This window comes from Salarias fasciatus, chromosome 19 (assembly GCF_902148845.1).
Source record: "Salarias fasciatus chromosome 19, fSalaFa1.1, whole genome shotgun sequence".
NCBI classification, from domain to species: Eukaryota; Metazoa; Chordata; class Actinopteri; order Blenniiformes; family Blenniidae; genus Salarias; species Salarias fasciatus.
This window is the reverse complement of record NC_043763.1, coordinates 4,891,812-4,910,857: the sequence shown is the minus strand read 5'-3', so window position 1 is coordinate 4,910,857 and position 19,046 is coordinate 4,891,812. Positions and strand designations below refer to the sequence as shown.

Here is a 19,046-nt window from a genome sequence, read left to right as displayed (position 1 = left end):
AGCTTGACTTGCTGATTGTTATTTTAAACAGTGTATAAAAACCCCTCAAACTCACTACTGTAACTCTACATTTTCTGTTGACAGGGAAAGTGGTTCAGCCGGTGAAGCACGTGGAACCGGTGCAGCTATTTGTGCCAGCACCACAGGTGGAGCCTGCAGAACTAGTGGTGCCTCTGGAGCCGGTCGAGCCAGTTGAACCGGCAGAGTCCGTCGATCCTGCAGAGTCCATTGAACCGACTCTTGCTGGCGACTCTGGTAAGTTCTCCTCCTCGATCTCTCTCTTTTGTTGAATCAGAACACATGCTTTATTTTGGGCTGTCAGTTGTAATCACATAAATTGAAATCAATTAATTAGATTCTGTCTTTTTTTGTGACTTGCTGCTGCATCTGAATGGTGATAATGAGGCTTTTCCTTGATTGATCTCTTGCAGAATCAAGAGTTTCCCAGGCCGCCGGCCCCAAACCAGACCCCGTGGATGAAGACATTCACTTGCGCCCACAGGGCCTGGAGTTCTGGGCTCAGGGGTGTCGTGGATGGTCTGTAGCTGGCGACTCTGGTAAGGTCTCCTTCTGAGCTCAGGAAACTCATCATGGAAGAAAAACCTTTTTTCTCTCAAATTGTGTATAAAATTTATTTCTTTATGGTTTCTCTCTTTTGTTGAATCAGAACACGTGCAGAGACGAAGGGAGGCCAGACCGAAAGCAGCGACGGAGCGACACAGGGTGGAGCCAGGTGAGCTGACGGTGTTCATACCAAACCTGCATGATGCAACCACACCTTTTATTTTTATTGCGTCCTCAGAATCAGAGCAGATCAGAGCAGCTTGATTTGCTGATTGTTATTTTAAACAGTGTATAAAAAACCCTCAAACTCACGACTGTGACTCTACATTTTCTGTTGACAGGGAAAGTGGTTCAGCCAGTGGAGTCAGAGGAGCCAGTGGTGCCACTGGAACTGACAGAGCCCTTCGATCCGGTAGAGTCTATTGAACCGACTCTTGCTCGCGACTCTGGTAGGTTCTCCTCCTCGATCTCTCTCTTTTGTTGAATCAGAACACATGCTTTATTTAGGGCTGTCAGTTTTAATCATATGAATTGAAATCAATTAATTAGATTCTGTCTTTTTTTGTGATGTGCTGCTGCATCTGAATGGTGATAATGAGGATTTTCCTTGATTGATCTCTTGCAGAATCAAGAGTTTCCCAGGCCGCCGGCCCTAAACCAGACCCCGTGGATGAAGACATCCACCTGCGCCCTCAGGGCCTGGAGTTCTGGGCTCAGGGATGTCGTGGGTGGTCTCTGGCTGGCGACTCTGGTAAGGTCTCCTCCTGAGCTCAGGAGACTCATCATGGAAGAAAAATCTTTTTTGTTTCTCTCAAATTGAGTGTAAAATGTATTTCTTTATGGTTTCTCTCTTTTGTTGAATCAGAGCACGTGCAGAGACGAAGGGAGGCCAGACCGAAAGCAGCGACGGAGCGACACAGGGTGGAGCCAGGTGAGCTGATGGTGTTCATACCAAACCTGCATGATGCAACCACACCTTTTATTTTTATTGCGTCCTCAGAATCAGAGCAGATCAGAGCAGCTTGATTTGCTGATTGTTATTTTAAACAGTATATAAAACCCCACAAACTCACTACTGTGACTCTACATTTTGTGTTGACAGGGAAAGTGGTTCAGCCGGTGAAGCAAGTGGAACCGGTGCAGCCATTGGTACCAGCGCCACAGGTGGAGCCTGCAGAACCAGTGGTGCCACTGGAGCCCATAGATCCCGTTGAACTGGTGGAACCATTGGAGACAGAAAAGCCGGTGGAGCCGGTGGAGCCGGTAGAGACATTAGAGCCGGGAGAGCCGGTGGAGCCGGTAGAGACAGTAGAGCCGGTGGAACCAGAAGAGCCGGTGGAGCCGGTAGAGACATTCGAGCCGGTAGAGCCGGTGGAGCCGGTAGAGACAGTAGAGCCGGTGGAACCAGAAGAGCCGGTGGAGCCGGTCGAGCGGGTGGAGCTGGTAGAGACAGTAGAGCCGGTAGAGCCGGTAGAGACAGTAGAGCCGGTGGAACCAGAAGAACCGGTGGACCCGGTAGAGCCGGTGGAGCCGGTGGAGCCGGTAGAGACACTAGAGCCGCTGGAACCAGAAGAACCGGTGGAGCCGGTAGAGCCGGTGAAGCCGGTAGAGACAGTAGAGCCGGTAGAGCCGGTAGAGACAGTAGAGCCGGTGGAACCAGAAGAGCCGGTGGAGCCGGTAGAGCCGGTGAAGCCGGTAGAGACAGTAGAGCTGGTGGAACCAGAAGAGCCAGTGGAGCCGGCAGAGCCGGTGGAACCAGAAGAGCCGGTGGAGCCGGTAGAGCCGGAGGAGCCGGTAGAGACAGTAGAGCCGGTGGAACCAGAAGAACCGGTGGAGCCGGTAGAGACCGTAGAGCCGGTGGAGCCGGTAGAGCTGGTGGAGCCGGTGGAGCCGGTAGAGACAGTAGAGCCGGTGGAACCAGAAGAACCGGTGGAGCCGGTAGAGCCGGTGAAGTCGGTAGAGACAGTAGAGCCGGTGGAACCAGAAGAGCCGGTGGAGCCGGTAGAGCCGGTGAAGCCGGTAGAGACATTAGAGCCGGAGGAGACAGAGGAGCCGGTGGAAACAGAAGAGCCGGTGGAGACAGAAGAGCCGGTGGAGCCGGTAGAGACAGAGGAGCCGGTAGAGACATTAGAGCCGGTGGAACCAGAAGAGCTGGTGGAGACAGAAGAGCCGGTAGAGACATTAGAACCGGTGGAGACAGAGGAGCCGGTGGAACCAGAAGAGCCGGTAGAGACATTAGAGCCGGTGGAGCCGGTAGAGACATTAGAGCCGGTGGAACCAGTAGAGCCGGTAGAGCCGGTGGAGCCGGTAGAGCCATTAGAGCCATTAGAGCCGGTGGAGACAGAGGAGCCGGTGGAAACAGAAGAGCCGGTGGAGACAGAAGAGCCGGTGGAGCCGGTAGAGACAGAGGAGCCGGTAGAGACATTAGAGCCGGTGGAACCAGAAGAGCTGGTGGAGACAGAAGAGCCGGTAGAGACATTAGAGCCGGTGGAGCCGGTAGAGACATTAGAGCCGGTGGAACCAGTAGAGCCGGTAGAGCCGGTAGAGCCGGTAGAGCCGGTGGAGCCGGTGGAGCCGGTAGAGCCATTAGAGCCGGTGGAGACAGAGGAGCCGGTGGAAACAGAAGAGCCGGTGGAGACAGAAGAGCCGGTGGAGCCGGTAGAGACAGAGGAGCCGGTAGAGACATTAGAGCCGGTGGAACCAGAAGAGCTGGTGGAGACAGAAGAGCCGGTAGAGACATTAGAGCCGGTGGAACCAGAAGAGCTGGTGGAGACAGAAGAGCCGGTAGAGACATTAGAGCCGGTGGAACCAGAAGAGCCGGTCGAGACATTAGAGCCGGTGGAACCAGAAGAGCCGGTTGAGACAGAAGAGCCGGTGGAAACAGTGGAGCCGGTGGAGACAGTAGAGACTGTGGAGCCGGTTAAAAAGTTTAGCCGGTGGAGGTGGTGGAGGACACTGTTCAGCTGTTGCAGCGGGAAGAGCCGGAAGAGCTGGAAGAAATGATTTCTGTCCAGTTTGCTCAGCTGGACAGAAATTTGGAAATCAAAAGGAAACTGGGGACGGAGATAAAGACAGAGGGAAAGAAGAAAAAATTCAGAACAAATTTAGTATAAAAAAGACAAAAAGAGGGCTACATTCCAGGCATAATTCGGTAAACCAAAACAAAAAAAAGAGCAAATTTCTCAGCACACTTCAATGAAACCCCCCCAAAAAGAAAAAAAGGCACAAATAGGTTTAAAAAAGTGTCTTTTATTAAGGAACAGCGACGCTGGAAAACAAGAGGAATGGACTTTATGTCACAATGGGTGTGTGTGTGTGTGTGTGTGTGTGTGTGTGTGTGTTTGTGCATTGAGAAAAAAGAATAAAAAAAAAAAAGAACATTATAACTTGACCAAGATTTCAGGATATTTTGTCCAGGGTTGTTGCTCATATTCTCCATATACAGTAGAGTTGTACAGTCTGACAGACAAAACCAAAAGCTTCCTGCACCCGTTCATTGATTACAGTGAGAATGTGTGTGTTGCTCCAGTCCATCAGAGAAAATATCGGATGTGCAGCTGCTGATAGAAAAGCAACAAAGAAAAGTTGTTCCATATCAAAAATAACAACAGAATTATTGCTAAATTTAGTTTATTGTCTCTGACAGGAAAAGATCAGATGTTGTTTGTGTCAGAAACAGTGGTCTCCAGTTTGCTGGTCGCTCCACCATGTTTCCATAACAAAACCTGAAAGCCTGAACAGCCGAGCTGCTGGAGGAACGAGTTTTGTCCTTGAAGAGGCTTCTGCTTTTAATCTGTGCGAGTACAGAGCAAACCCATTCATTCAAAACCCCCTGCGTGATCAAGGAGCTGAAATCACTTCAGTTTATTGAAAGGCAAGAAGCACAATCTGTATTGTGGCATTTGGCAAATTCAGTTGAATGAATTATTGATTTCACGTTTAATGATAGGATGATCAACATTCTGAAACAGGTACCAACTGAAATGACTGGATCAGACTGTAACTGGGTTTTTATTTCAAGGTAGAAAAAAACACAAATGCAGAGATTTAAATTTAAGACATGAACTCTGGTGGATTAACTTAAACTTTTCTCATTCTCACACATTTTTGTGGTAAAGGTGTGTAAATTTTTGTGGTTTTTGCAATGATTAAAGTTGCTGAACACATTAAATACATTCCCTTTTACATCTATGTCTTCTTCTGCAGAGAAGCGTCCAACAGGCTCCTATTCTGTGAACTCCACTGACGCTGTTTTGTAGTTTTATATCACTTTATCTTATAATTCCATGAAACAACAAATCACATTTCACTGGTCAAGCTGCTACAAATTTCTCCTGTATTTTACATGTTTTCTATTCAGTCTTTGTTCCCTAAAAAACGTTTTATTGCCTTCCTGATAAACAGTTTACTTCTTCTTGTAGTCCTCCTCCAGTTTCAGCTTCTCCGTGTTGTTGCTGACGAACGCCGGGTCGTTGCTCGCCTGCACTTTGTGGAAGAACTTGAAGTCGGCCACGTAGCGGCCGCTGGGCGTGCTGAACAGCACCGGCTTGAACTCGTAGCCACACATGTTGGCCACCCTCAGCATCAGGCACAGCTGGCCCCGGCGCCGGACGACGTGCCGAGTCGTTCACACTACTTCTAGTTTCTTTTCAAGCTGGTGGCATTACAGGGTATACTTCAGTGTGTGATGCTATATGTACATATATCTAAACCTATCAGATGCACTGTATATACAGCATGCCAGTGTATGCAAACAGTGTTTGTCAGTGTTGTAGTCTGAGTTGTAGCTGGTTGCGGACACGGCATGCGTTGTCAACAAGCTCACACCTTTGATTGTTTATATCACACCTTAACTCCTGTGTGTTTGGTTCGGATCTCTTGTCTTACCAAGTCTGCAGATTTTCTTCCAGTGGCACACTGGTTTGTAGTTTCACTCCTCTGCGCTTCCAAGGTGATCCACTGACTGGGTGGGTGGGTGGGGGGGGGGCGGGGTGGGCAGGCCTGGCTGTTGTGAGATATGGCGGTGTGTTCAGGTGTGTGACTGCTGTTGTGTCGCCTGACGGTGCGTTCAGGTGTGTGACTGTGTGTTTCACCAGCAGCTGTTAACACTTCACAGGAGTTTGGAGACTCGGGCTCAGTTTTATCAGAGCCTCTCTGCTTTCACGCCCTCTGGCTTCATCTTCCAAACTGTTCATGTTGCTCTTCAACATTTCGGCGTCTTATCTCTGCTTCCTGCTGCCGGATGCCGCCAAAACAATCAGCGCAGAGTGTTTCAAATGTGACGAGGAGCCAGAAAAAGCACGGCGATAGATAGGTTTCTGCAGCTGCTTCATGCAGAGTTAAATCCTTGGAGGATCATGTTCAGTGGTTCCCAAACTGAGGTCTGGGACCCCCTTTGGGTTCAGGGCCAGGTCTACGCAGTGGCAAGAGGGGGCCTGGCCCCTTCAAATAAATGTTGTGTCCCCTCAAACTAAATCCCCCAAAATATATTAGCACGGGCACGCACCGCACCATCCTCGCTCCGACGCTACATGCGGACCCATCGATCCATCGATCTCGAAAGATCATGGGGGGGTGGGGGTGCGGTTTGGGGGTTGTGCCGTGGGTCTTCAGTCAGGGAGCTGCAGCGTCGGCCGTAGCTGTAGAGGCCGATACGGGATCCGCAGATCCTGCCGCAGCCAACGCAGATGAACTCTTCGCAGTGTGGTTGGGATGTCAATGGTCTCTTCTCCCCCCAGCGGGTGTCTCTTCTCCCCTCTGCTGTTCTGGTGAGGTCATGGATGGTGGTACGCCAATCAGAGCAGTCGAAGGCGGCTGACTCCAGGTCGGAGGGGTTGAAGCCTCCAGCCTTGAGGTCACGCTTGCAGACGTCCTTGAGCCGGAGAGCTGGGCGTCCCTTTGACCTGCTTCCAGTCGCCAGCTCCCCGTACAGTAAGTCTTTAGGGATGCGGCCGTTGTCCATTCGGGTGGCGTGGCCAAGCCATCGCAGGTGTAAACTGTGAAGTTCCACCTGCTGGAGCTCCATGTGGACGGAATCCGTTCCTCTTGGTATAGAGAAGGTCCACATGTGGCAAGATGAGGTGAAGAAGTTCCAGGAAGAATTTAAACCCCGATCTTAAAGCAGCAAGGTGAAGGAGATGTGTGAGGTGTCCTGCAGCGGGACAGTGGATGTTGTGAACATCTGGGTCCTCATCTGGTATCTTCCTCTGAACATCTGCAGTATCAGCCCTCAGTGGATCCATCAGATGCCTGGCAGATGAGTTTATTGTTGTCACATTCAGGGAGGATGGCAGCAAGATGCTCTTTTAGTGCAGCAGCTCCAGATCAGCTGTAGCTGACTGCAGAGGGATGAACTCAAACATCTTTCCTCTACATTGTTTTTGATCAATATAATGCAGGACAAGTTGGGACTGAGTGGTAGTATCCATAATGTGATAAAAACAAATCACTGCTCTGGGCTTCACTAATAATCCTGTCCCTTACATCACTAAAAAGAGAGTAAAATTCGATTCTCATGGAATAAAACTAGACTAAAATATCATTGATGTTTGTCGATTCAAACTAGAGGAAAGTAGTCATGGGTTATTCTAACTAAAATGCCCAGACTTTAAGTCGACTAAAACTTGACGAGACATAAAAGAGTCCGAATGTGACGAAAACTCATAAAAACTAAAAGAGTTTGACACAAAGACTAAAATTAAAATCAAAGCAGGTCTTGAACTGCCTGAGGAGGTTTAGTCTCTGTTGAGGACTCAACCTGAAAGTGGAGTCACACACTCTGAGGAGGGTTAGTTCAGTTCACCTCTGGCTGGCTAACGCTCCAACAGTACTGGTCTCCGTCACACAGTGCTTGAGTCCAGCAGGGCTGAGGTGGCTTCCTCAGTCCAGGCTGCTGTCTGTCTGCAGATGAGTTCTTTATGGAAACTATCTGGACTTTTACAGTGTGCATTCACTGAATTCAATAATTGTGATGACTAATTCAGTTCCATTTTTTTGTGGTGTGAAAATAACATAACTGTGTCATGCAACTTTTACAGAAAAACCCTGCTATTCCACATGAGCAAGAACTGGTGAACGGACAAGAAAATAAAACGTTGAATCAGGAGGAAACCTCTGCAGACCCAAGATTTACAGGAATAGAGGTGTAAAAAAGCAGAATACCCACCGTTTTTTTGAATCCTTTCTAAATGCAATGAGATAAATTATAATAAAAGAAGATCAGCCACATTTTTTTCAAAGTTTTATTTCGATGACTGATAGTGATTACAGTCCGGAGGTAAACAAAACGAAGGCACAAGATATTTCCATTGACCACAGCTTTACAAGAAGACATTTATCCCAAGTTATGTGTGATTCTGACAGACTTTAAATATTCCACCTCTATGTTAGACTTCTGGTAATACAGGCGATGATTTCAACAGCACAGTAAAGCACAACGGGTGAACACATTCACATGGGTGTAGAGTTTTCAAAGCAGATTATTGACTTGAAGAAACCGAGCGAACACATCCATGAGAAGCGAAGAAGCCGCGGGAGATGACGTTCGCGATGGTTAACGTGGAGCCGTGAAGACGTCGGTGCTTGCGTTTCCAAAGCGTTGTCTTCAGGAGACAAAATGTCTGTGATTCAAACAGTGGCGCCACTTCCAAAAAAATATAATTCATGATCTGCACCACAGGGCAGGGTATACACACACAGTTCCTCTGGTACAGTGTCAGCCACTCTCCTCATACTTTAAAAAAAAAAAAAAAAAAAGAAACATTTTTACAGACGTATAGAAATCTACAAAGCTATAATGCCAGATTTTTCTTACATTTTATGTTTTATGTCAAACAAAGTAATAGTTGTGCTATAATCCATTAAGAGAATATGTAACAAAAATAATACATAGTACTAGATCTGTACAAAATATACCAAACCTCTCCAACGAAGCCTTTGTCTTTACATGCACTGATAGATGCACACATGGGAATGGCGATGGATGACATGAGAGCCGAGATCCAGATGCATTGTGGGTGAGAAATGAGGAATCCTTCTACCTGTTTGACTCTGATGCATGAAAATATCTCTCATTATCAACACATACAACTGACTTTTTTGTCTGTATTTCCAGATTTCAGGTTGAAATGGAGCCGAGGATCAAAGCTGTTCTGCATATCTCTAAGATATAAAACCAGTTGGGAGTTTGCATGATCTCCCTGTGTGTGAGAGTCAGTTTCACAAGATTTCCCCTCACAGTTTAAAAAAAAAACAAGTGTTTTAAGTAAATTAGTGACTGTAAATTGATCATAAATATGAAAGTTTGTTTCTGAATGAGAAGTTGGATGGATGAATACATTGTTTTTAAACTGCCGGTCATAAATAGTCCAATACTTTCAATGTACCAAAACTGACAAACAATTAGGTTCAGCTTCTTTGAGATGCATTTGTACATCTCCAGTCTTTACTAGTGTCCTTGAAGGCTGAAGGTTTTCCTGCTGAAGTGTTTTATGGTGTAATAAATTCCCCCTGCTCGTCCACTCTGTCCCGGGCCGAAGCTAATTACTGAAGGATGGAGATAACACTGCTGATATATGGCTGATCTATTATCCTTGCTTCCCATCATGCATTTATCACCCCCCCCCCCCCCAACATCTCGGAAGTAGGAGGAATCGAGTCTGCCCTCTGAAATAGTTTTTGTTCTCATTTTGCAGAGGCCCGTCATGTAAATGAAATAAATAACACAAAAAAGTAAGAAAAAAAAAAAAAAAAAAAAAGGAAAGTGACAGAGAAAAATATTGTGGAAAGTATATCAAATTGCCCGGGGTTACTGAATAAAACAGATCAGTCCACAAAATCCCTTTAAGGCAAAATGGATATCTGGAGAGTACTAAATCCCATGTGATACATTCAACTGCACAGTTCCTGGTCCTCTTGTGGTGTGTGTGTGTGTGTAGTGTCTGTGTGTGTGTGTGTGTGTGTGTGTGTGTGTAGTGTCTGTGTGTGTGTGTGAGTGTGTGTAATGTGGGGAATCGGGTCTGGACGTTCCTGTGGGAGGTGTAGCTCTCACTTGGCCCCCTCCCTGCGCGCCGCCTCGGGGACGGCCGGGATGCACTTGTGCGGCTGGGCGGAGGCCACGAAGCCCGGGGAGCAGGTGCAGCGGTACGAGCCCTCCGTGTTGGAGCACTGGCCGTTCTGGCACAGCGGCACCTTGTCGCTGATGTCCTCGCACTCGTTGATGTCTGGACGGAGAAACGAGCACAGACAGGGGGAGTCAGGTCGCTCCAGTTACTCTGATTTCCTCCCACAGCGTCAGGCAGACAGACTGATAGAGGATCCTGTACAAATAAAGTTTTTTATTAACAAAAATTCTACCTTCTCTATCTCTAAATCCACAACCGCGACAGTTACCAGATACTTCAGTAAGAATCAATGGAGCTATTGTTGAGCCACCGCTAACCTGCAGACAGCAGTGAACAGCTCTCACAAGGCCAGATAATGATTATTAAGATTCATAAAGCCAATACTGTTCAGATGCAGAAGCTCACAGAGAGAGAGAGAGAGAGAGAGAGAGACAGAGACAGAGAGAGAGAGAGAGAGAGACAGAGAGAGAGAGACGATGTGTTTCTGCGGCTTGTGACCAGAACAACAGAGAAACGTGATTGTATATTTACCTCCGGACTGTAATCAGTTTTTAGCACGATGTCGCTCAAAGTAGTGCTGTGATGAAATGTTACTCATAATGAGTCACACATGACGTTAAACACAAATCCTAGTGAGTTTTGGCGAGTGCGGCAGTGCTGCTGTGGGTGGACGTCTGACCTCACAATGAGAGGATCCCGGTTCAATTTCCAGCACGGGAATCCCAGATTTCTCTGGTTTCTCCTGCTTGTTTGGTTTCAAGAATTTCCCTTCTGGGATTAATAAAGTATCTTTATTCTGTTCTAATGTGGATGGTCTCGTTTTTTTCTTTTTAAAAATGCAGTTTTATGAGTGAAAATACATATTTTTACTTCTTCTGCCTCCTTTTCTGACATGTTCAACTAAATATATATGTGTGTGCCTTGGATAGAGATTTCTTCATCTAAACAGACTTACAAGAAGTTTATATATACATGTATATTTGAGAGAAGAAAAACGCAAAACTTATATTCCAAGGCAATTTTCATACCGAATTTATCTAATTATAATAGAGGTATAAGAGGATAGAAAGAGTAAAAATAGTAGTAAATGAACTAAAAGTTGTGCTTTTTGTTGCCCAACAGCTGTGAACAATAATATCTCATAATGAGGGAAACATCAGAAAGTCCGACTTTCAAACCAAACTGAATTTGCCGTGAGAGAGTTTATGTGGTGTTTGGTGTTGGGGGGGGGGGGGGTTGGATGCTGGGGATTTGTGGTTATGAGCCTTGAGAGTGTGGGGTCACCCTCCCACACACACACACACACACACACACACACACTATGAAGCCCTGTGGGTGAGAGGATTTAACCCGAGCAGTAATTGAAGTTATAAATATGATGTAGCTGTTCGACAATGCAGCGAACGTCACGTGAGCAGCAAACGGTAAAAGTTGAGTTTCATTATGAGGCCTTCGCTCCACTTGTATATCTTCAATCAAACGAGCTGTCATGTTTTGTGTCTGGGCTCCGATTCCCAGCGAGCGGCGCGGCGGGTTGCGTTTCCTTTTGGCCCTGCAACAGTTGTTCTTTCCCCGTTTTTCCAGCGCGGGAGGTCCGACTGTCATTTCACGGCAGTCAGTCTCCGGCGACCCTCCGCTCCGTTCCCGCCGGGCTCTGCGAGCGCTGATCTTTATAGGAGGAGGCACGGCATGAGCCGCGCGGCTCCCACGTGTTTCCACGGCGCTCAATCACCCGGCCTGGGAACGGCGCTGGCCTTGAGGCCGATAAGCCGCCGCGCAGACGGAGCTCTGTAATCACGGCCTTCCATTACATCAAGACAGCCTCGCCGAGTTACTAAACAAACACGCCGCGTTTAAGATATAATATGTAATCATGTAAAACACCGGCGGCTTAAATTCAAGGCCTTCTCGGTCTTGGCAGCGGGCGACGGGGGAGTCTGACTCCAGACGATGCTTCTGAGGAGTTCGCTGCTTTCATTAGTTTCCCATAAAGCAGAACTTAATGCGCGGCTGTTGAGCCTGATGATATACGGCGTGGAGAGCCGGCCTGCTGAAATCCACCCAGGAACCCTTGAAGGCTTAAACCTGGAGCCGGAGTTCACCGCGGTTCGTTTTGAAGAATCGACGCCGCGAGATAAAAAAAACCAGGTGATTGATTCCCGTTATTGATTCCAGAGGTTTAGTTTTGGGCTGTGGGTGGTCTCGGGGAGCGGACCCACCTATGCAGGCCATCTTGTCCAGGTTGAGCTCGTAGCCGTCGAAGCAGTCGCAGGTGTAGCCCTCCCGCACGCGGACGCAGCGGCCGTTCTCGCAGCCGTTCAGGACGCCGCACTCCTCCGCCCGGAGGCCCTCGAAGCCGTCGTAGCGCTCTGGCGGGAGGAAAAGACGCTCGAGACTCCGATCCACACGTCAACCACCTCGGACCCGAGACGGTAGGAACTCACCGGCGTAGGGGCTGACGGGCAGCGGCCGGGGCTCCCGCGGCCGCTGCACCGGCACTCGCGCCGGCGGCTGCTGCACGCCGTAGTCGTTGTCGTTGAAGAGGGGAACGCCCTCGGGGATGTCGTAGGGCCCGGCGCCGCCGCCGTAGCTGTCCCAGTACGGAGGCACCAGATGTTCTCCCAGGTCCTCCGGACCCTCCAGGCCGTACTCGTACCCGACCCGCTCCCGCAGGCCGCCGCGCCGGGGAAGGTTACACATGACGGCGTAGTCGTCTGGACACAGGAGCGTATTTAGAACACAGAATTATCTTTTTATACTGCAAAAACATGACTATAAACAAGTGTAACCACTGTTCTATGTTTCCAGAGGTGAGAAGAGTTCTGCAAATTTACACTCAGCTATTATTATATTGGTCAACTTATACTTGTAAACCAAAAATGTTATAATTTTAGCATTTTTCAATGTAATAAAGCACATAATGTGAAATAACATATTTTACATTATCATGTCTTCAAGTAGGATACATTTTTGATGGTTTTAAAGTAATAACTGAAGCCAGTATTGTAATAATGCATTATAAAAAGGAATATCTTGGAAATAAAACCTATTTTTTTGTAGTTATCACTTTCTGGGCTTCATTACATGCAGAATGGTCTAAATTCTTACATTATTAGTTGCTATTATTGTTAAAAAATACAAATATTGCAATAAAGTATCACCTGGGAATACTAGCATTTCAACAACTTAAGAGCATCTTCAATAGAAGGTAAATAGTCTAATTTATGTGTATAAAACATCTATAAACTTCTAATACAGGGGTGTGTTTCACACATTAAAGACTTGATGAGAGCGTCTTTGGTTCCTTCCTGGAGCGTCCTCCTCACCGGAGTCTCTCTGGGGACAGAAGGCGCAGTGTCCGCTCCAGGCCACGCCGTACAGGCAGCAGCACTCGGTGTAGGTGGTCCTCTGTCCCTGCAGCGGCTCGGCGCACACGTCCCCCTCCAGGCGCTGCCAGCAGATGTCCATGTGCACGTCGTGGTCCGACTCGATCGGCTCTGGAAGGAGCAGGAACGAGGGATTATGACACATTTTCGTGTGTGTGTGTGTGTGTGAGTGTGTGAGTGTCTCACCCTCCGTGGTGTTGAGGCTGATGCAGCGCCGCCGGGTGCTGTCCAGGACTAACGGAGGGCTGCAGAAGCAGTTGAAGGAGCCGGCCGTGTTCACACACACTCCGTTCTCACAGGAGTTCCCAAACTCACACTCGTCATAATCTGAACAAACAAACCAACAAAGAGCCACACACACGTTATTAAGGAAGAAACATAAACATTCATTGGATTTTTAACTCCGATCGGCCACAACATTATGACAGACATGAGACACGAGCTGCATGAGACGTTCCTTCTATGAACTCCTACATACACGGGACAAAGTATTTCTTCTAAATCATCTATTAGAATGTATAATTTGGTTTTAATATCTTACTTTTATTGTCTCATTTATTATAAACCGAAGGAAATATGACAGAACTACTGTTAAATTACTTATTAACAATAAATCTTGCATGTTATACACATATTTGTATATATTTAAGGAAAAGGATGTAGTGCTTTTATCAGAAATTACTCCATTAGTTGCTTATTCAGCATATTTAATTACTTTATCAATGACAGACATTGAAATATCTACGTTTTCACAAACTATGAAGTATATAAAACTTAGACTGGGCTTATGATTCAGTCAAGTCGAACAGACTGTGTCAGACTGTAAAAATAACCTGATTAAAGTCATTTTCACTCTCCACATGACGCGGAATTAACTTTTACCACATGACTGAGTTTATTAAATTAAAAAAAAAGCAGATTGTTGGATATGAAAAACTGTTATTAAAAGGCATTTAAACCTGAAATAGGACGAGTAATGTGGAATGAAAGCCTCTGGAAATGAAATTGGATCTTCGCTCCTATAGTGCTCTTTACAGGGTTTTACTGCAGGGTTCAGGTTTCGTGCCATTAGAGGTGCAATGCAGTCATTCACTCTGCGAGCGCGAAAGCAACAAGGATGATTAAAAATCTGAGAGACTTTCGGTCTATTTCTGGAAAACCGGGGCCGAGACTGAAGGCAGGCCGCTTCTTACCCACGCACTCCAGCCGGATGTTGTCGTAGTAGAAGCCGGAGCGGCAGTAGCAGGTGTAGGTGGAGAACAGGTTGGAGCACTGTCCGTTCCTGCAGATGTCCGAGCCGAACATCTCGCACTCGTTTGCGTCTGAGAGGCGAGAGACACATTCACAGCTTGAGGAGAAAAAAAAAAAACCCCACAACGTTCCCCAGAAACACGGGAGCAAAGCGTCATTCTCTCCTCTGCTGAGTAGCCGTCGACACACGATGCGATTAGGGTAATGAGCGGGACACACAGGCAGGCGTCTCACTCGCAGACAGCTAGTAAATAACTCTGTATCTGGCGTTAAACGTGGCTCTGAAACGCAGTTTGACTTTCCGTCCTTCCCTGCCAAGGTAAGGTTCAGTGTGAATGGAAGCTGTTGATACCTCAGGGATATCCGGAATAAAAACAAATGTGTATTTATGAGCGGAGCTGGTACCTATGTACGGCCGCTCGTCACCCAGGCCTTGAGTCGCGGCTGAAACGGGCAGAGGCAGCAGCCCGCTGCCGTGAGGGCACAGCTGGTTATAATCGTCTGCAAGAAATGGGAATAAAGAGAGGAATAAAGACGTGCTGACGGACGGACTTCGGCGCCGTGGCGTGCGGACGCGGGCGGGACGGCCGGCCTCGCCGCCGTACCTAGTCCAGGGGCCGGACAGGCGTGGAACTCGCAGTTGTCCCCCCAGCCCGCCCCCACCGTGCAGCAGCACTCCTGCTTGGTGGTGTTGCGGGACAGCACGTTGTTGCAGAAGTTGTCGCCGTTCAGGTTGTAGTAGCACTCCTTCCTCTCCTGGCTGGAGGCGGCGGCGGCCGGCGGGAGGGGCTTACCCACCATGTCACCTGTTGATGAACACAGGAAACAAAGATCCTGTTGAGCTGAAAACTTCCAGAGGTTGGTTCTTGTGAGGATCTGTTCTCCTTTGACCTACTTCTACAACAACATGCAAACTCCACACGAAAAGGTACAGTATTTAAACCCATGACCGTCTCATTGTGAGGCAAGAGTGTTAACCACTGTACCACTGTGCCACTGTAATGTCATTTTAGTGCCTCACATTTTCCACGGAGCACCTCGTTTGACACAGAATGGAAAAAGCTCCCGGGCAGCGATCGGAGCGTAAACCTCCAGCAGACCTTCAGCTCGTCCAGCAGGTAGTTCGATCCCCATCCTCTCCCCTGCTGCTGAGCCTGCTCATTTGCCCAAAGGCGCTGGCCCCAGGCATTTGGCCCGTGAGCTGCCGGCTTAGCCGAATGGAAACACTGGCATGAGAGTCGGCGCGCCGTTCGCTCTCACATGATTGATCAGCGCACGTCGAAAGCAAACAGCGGAATGTGGCAAAAAGGTACACAGAAGCATAACTGGGGTTTAGAGCGCAGGAAAACATCCCCGCCGCTCAACAATGCGAACACACACAAAACGTGTGTACACACACACACACACACACGGAGCTGGAGACGCGGTGGGATTTCCATGACTCACACGCCTCCAAACCTCGGCGCTTTCTGTCATTTTCATACGGCAGAAGGAGAGAAAGAAAGAAGGCTTTGGTTCTAATTACTGGCAGCGACACCTCATATTTGTTTGTCTTGGTGGGGGGATTCGGTTTACGGTAACCACGGCCTCGGGGCGTTCTCCACGGTTTGTCCAGGGGGTTAATTAATGGAGCTCATGCTAATTTCTGCAGGGAACCGACTCAACCGTAACCAGTGGAGTAAAATGGAAACGCACAGGTCAACGGTGACGCTAAGACGCATCCACCTCGTCACAGTGGTTTGGAAAACGAGAGACAGCTCATTAACAGAGGGAAATCTCCATCTCCCGGGAGACAGGGCGAGGGCGAGCGCTGCTCCATTACCCATGGAGCGACACTGGCTGGTGATGGGATCAAATTCCTCATCGCTGTTGGGGCAGATGCACAGGAAGCTGCCGTCGAAGTTCTCACACAGGGCCTCACTGCACAGCGCCGGGCTCAGCTCGCACTCGTTCACGTCTGAGAAAAAAGACAGGAGAGGAGGCCGGGAGGTCAGGGCCGGGCATGCAGGCAAGGACACACACACACACACACTAAAGAAAAAAAAAAAATCTTTCTGTCAATCTGGCAAAAAAGGGTTCATCGATACAGATTCCAAAATGGATTGAATTTTTAAACAGCCAATTGACAAGACCCGAATAAATTAATTAAATATTACAACAAAGGCATTTTAACGCAACACACACAATGTTAGTCAGCTTCAATCAGACTTCCCTGACAATATCAGACTGACGGTTTGTTGTTGAAGACCGTCCGGGTCCTCAGGACGGTAAAAAGCCTCATCACACCTCATCGGATCTCAGTTTGAAGTTTTGACTTTTAAAAAAACCATACCATAATATCACATCATGTCAACATCATACCATCATTTTATGTTACACTCAACAAAAATATCACACATTTAGACAGATTTGTGAACAACGTTTGAAAGAAATGGTAATGTTGTGTATCTGGAATGAATTCTAGATCTTTAACTCCATCTCATGAAAAATGGGAGCAAAAACAAAAGTGTTGCGTTTATATTTTTGTTGAGCGTATAATACCATAAGATAAGCATTTCTATATGAGCACGCAGCAATTTTTTGGTTTTGTCTTATAGCTTATTTGTATAACTTTAATTTTACTCATTATATTCAGCTCTAAAACAGTTTTTTTTAAAAATAAATATTAAAGGAAACTTTACTAATTATTCATAGAATAGACAGAAATAAGCCTCTACTGCAGCCTATTGCTTTTCTTGAGAATTTAAAGTGAACAGTAATTGTTGGTGTTTGTATTTTCTGAGTAGAACTAAGACCAGAAATGAACCATTCATTCATTCATTCATTCATTCATTCATTCATGTAACTCTTGCTTAATCATGCTGACTCATCTAATGTGTCACAACACTACAGTAACACGGCTCTTTGCACATGGTAATTCTCTGGAGCGTCACTTGCCTCCTCCGTTCTTAACCCTGATTCCTCTCGTCACGTCTCACTTTCAGTATTTCAGAGGCCTCAAAATATCTAAACTTGACCTTCACACCTCCTCCTTTTTACTTTTTCCTAATGGCCGTAATGAAGCGCTGACTGTGAGGGACTCACCGACACACTGGGTCAAGTCGTCAGGCGGGTTGGTGTACCCTTTGTCACACTGGCAGCGGTAGGATCCGTCGGTGTTCTCGCAGAAGCCGTGGTTCCCGCAGATGGTCTCATTTTCGCACTCATCGATATCTGCACGGGGAGACGGGTCGCAGCATTAATATTTACCGTGCAGAATCGGCACGACAGCCTCTTCGTAAACACAGCCCCGCTTTTCCAAAATAAACAGCGCTACCATTCTGACCGTGCAAATCAGCGCCGTCATAACATGTCAGGGACGGTGTACAGATCAGACCGTTCGTTAGGAGGCTTTTCAAACTCTGCTGTGTGTCAATTAATCCCAGGAGGTTTTCTCTCTGTGCATCTGAGTGCCGTGGAGCGGTTTGGAAACGGAATATTCGGTGGATGTGTCAGTGAAGTGGGAAATGACAGAGGAGTTTACATCATTCAGTATTCACCCAGACGCTTTACAAGCTGTGGGGAATAAAAAAAAAAAACCCAGGGACTACGAGCCTGGCATGAGGTTTCTCTGACAAGTCTCTGGCAGAAGCTGCTTTCCATCAAAATCAGTCCAATCTGCTCCCAAAAATCCCTCGAAGAAACCAATAGTTTCAAAAGACTGAAGGCATATGTTTTAGAAATTTAAAAAATAAGGTCAGATCCAAACCCAGCAGGTCTGCAGCCCAACGGTAGTCCCTCGTTTGTACGACAGTAAATCTCCAAACAGGCTTAATAATAATATCATGTCACTGTGAGAGAGGCTCAGAGAAATGACAGTCTGGCAGTCGTGTCTGGCACCGCGGTGATCAGTGGATCACTGGAATCCACGTCAAGCAAACCACCTCAAAATCAAACCAACAGCGCCACAGCACTGTTCTCAAACCGTTCCCGTGTAAAAATGAGAAACAATCCGTTTTCTCTTGAAACGTTGTTGTGTGAACAGAGCCTGTTAAACAAAGTGAGCAGAGAAACATGTGAGCAGCAGATTTGGCTCCGTCTTCGCCTCCGACCCTCACGCTGCTTTCTCAGGCTTTCTGAAGGAACGAGCTCTCCGTCAGTGTTCCTGTCTGGACTTGGCCACTTGTCCAGCATGCCTCATGGGTCAGCTACGGAGCGGGGGGGGGGTCCAACAAGTTTATAAAACTGCCAAGACAAAATTATCTTTGTCATTTGTAAAACTTTTCACAGGAAATGCTGAAAAAGACCAAAACATGCAGAACAGACTTGTGGGCTCAAGTGGCTGGATGATGATAAATGGCGGATGGACGGGCGCAAACTGAAACCCGCCAACGGGCCCGATTAGCATTCGGAGAAGCGATGAAGTCTCTCAAAGGATTATTCAAATTGCTCACAGTTTAAATTCCCCAGAATACGCTCAGAGCAATGTGAAAAGTATTGTATTTCAGAGTTTAAATAACATTTCTTCAAGTGTGAAGGGCCTTATTGGAGTTGGACGTGCTGCAGTGACAGCAGCTGGGAGGTCTGGGAAAAATGCAATGAAAGCTCTCTGCTAATATGCAAAATAATCACAGCCTTTCGTTCATGTGTATCATGGAACACAATCCCTCGCAACCCACATGTTGTGCTGAGACGCAATCAAAGCATCATCCCAGGAAGGAATGAGGACACGCAGATCAGAACT

At 47.3% G+C, this 19,046-nt stretch overlaps 1 protein-coding gene across 1 annotated transcript in view; it reads right to left on the bottom strand.

The window, feature by feature from the left end:
• Positions 1-8,397: 8,397 nt before the first annotated feature.
• The window catches only part of LOC115406858 (latent-transforming growth factor beta-binding protein 2-like), an 86,969-nt gene continuing 76,320 nt past the window's right edge, over positions 8,398-19,046 (bottom strand). Inside the window, exons 32-41 of the mRNA XM_030117109.1 lie at positions 17,408-17,536; positions 16,146-16,280; positions 14,929-15,129; positions 14,729-14,824; positions 14,266-14,394; positions 13,259-13,399; positions 13,013-13,183; positions 12,131-12,400; positions 11,906-12,055; positions 8,398-9,785 (exon numbers count right to left, since the gene is read on the bottom strand). Coding sequence (XP_029972969.1) covers positions 9,610-9,785; positions 11,906-12,055; positions 12,131-12,400; positions 13,013-13,183; positions 13,259-13,399; positions 14,266-14,394; positions 14,729-14,824; positions 14,929-15,129; positions 16,146-16,280; positions 17,408-17,536 — 1,598 coding nt within the window. The 3' untranslated portion in view covers positions 8,398-9,609. The remainder of the gene's footprint in view (positions 9,786-11,905; positions 12,056-12,130; positions 12,401-13,012; positions 13,184-13,258; positions 13,400-14,265; positions 14,395-14,728; positions 14,825-14,928; positions 15,130-16,145; positions 16,281-17,407; positions 17,537-19,046) is intronic.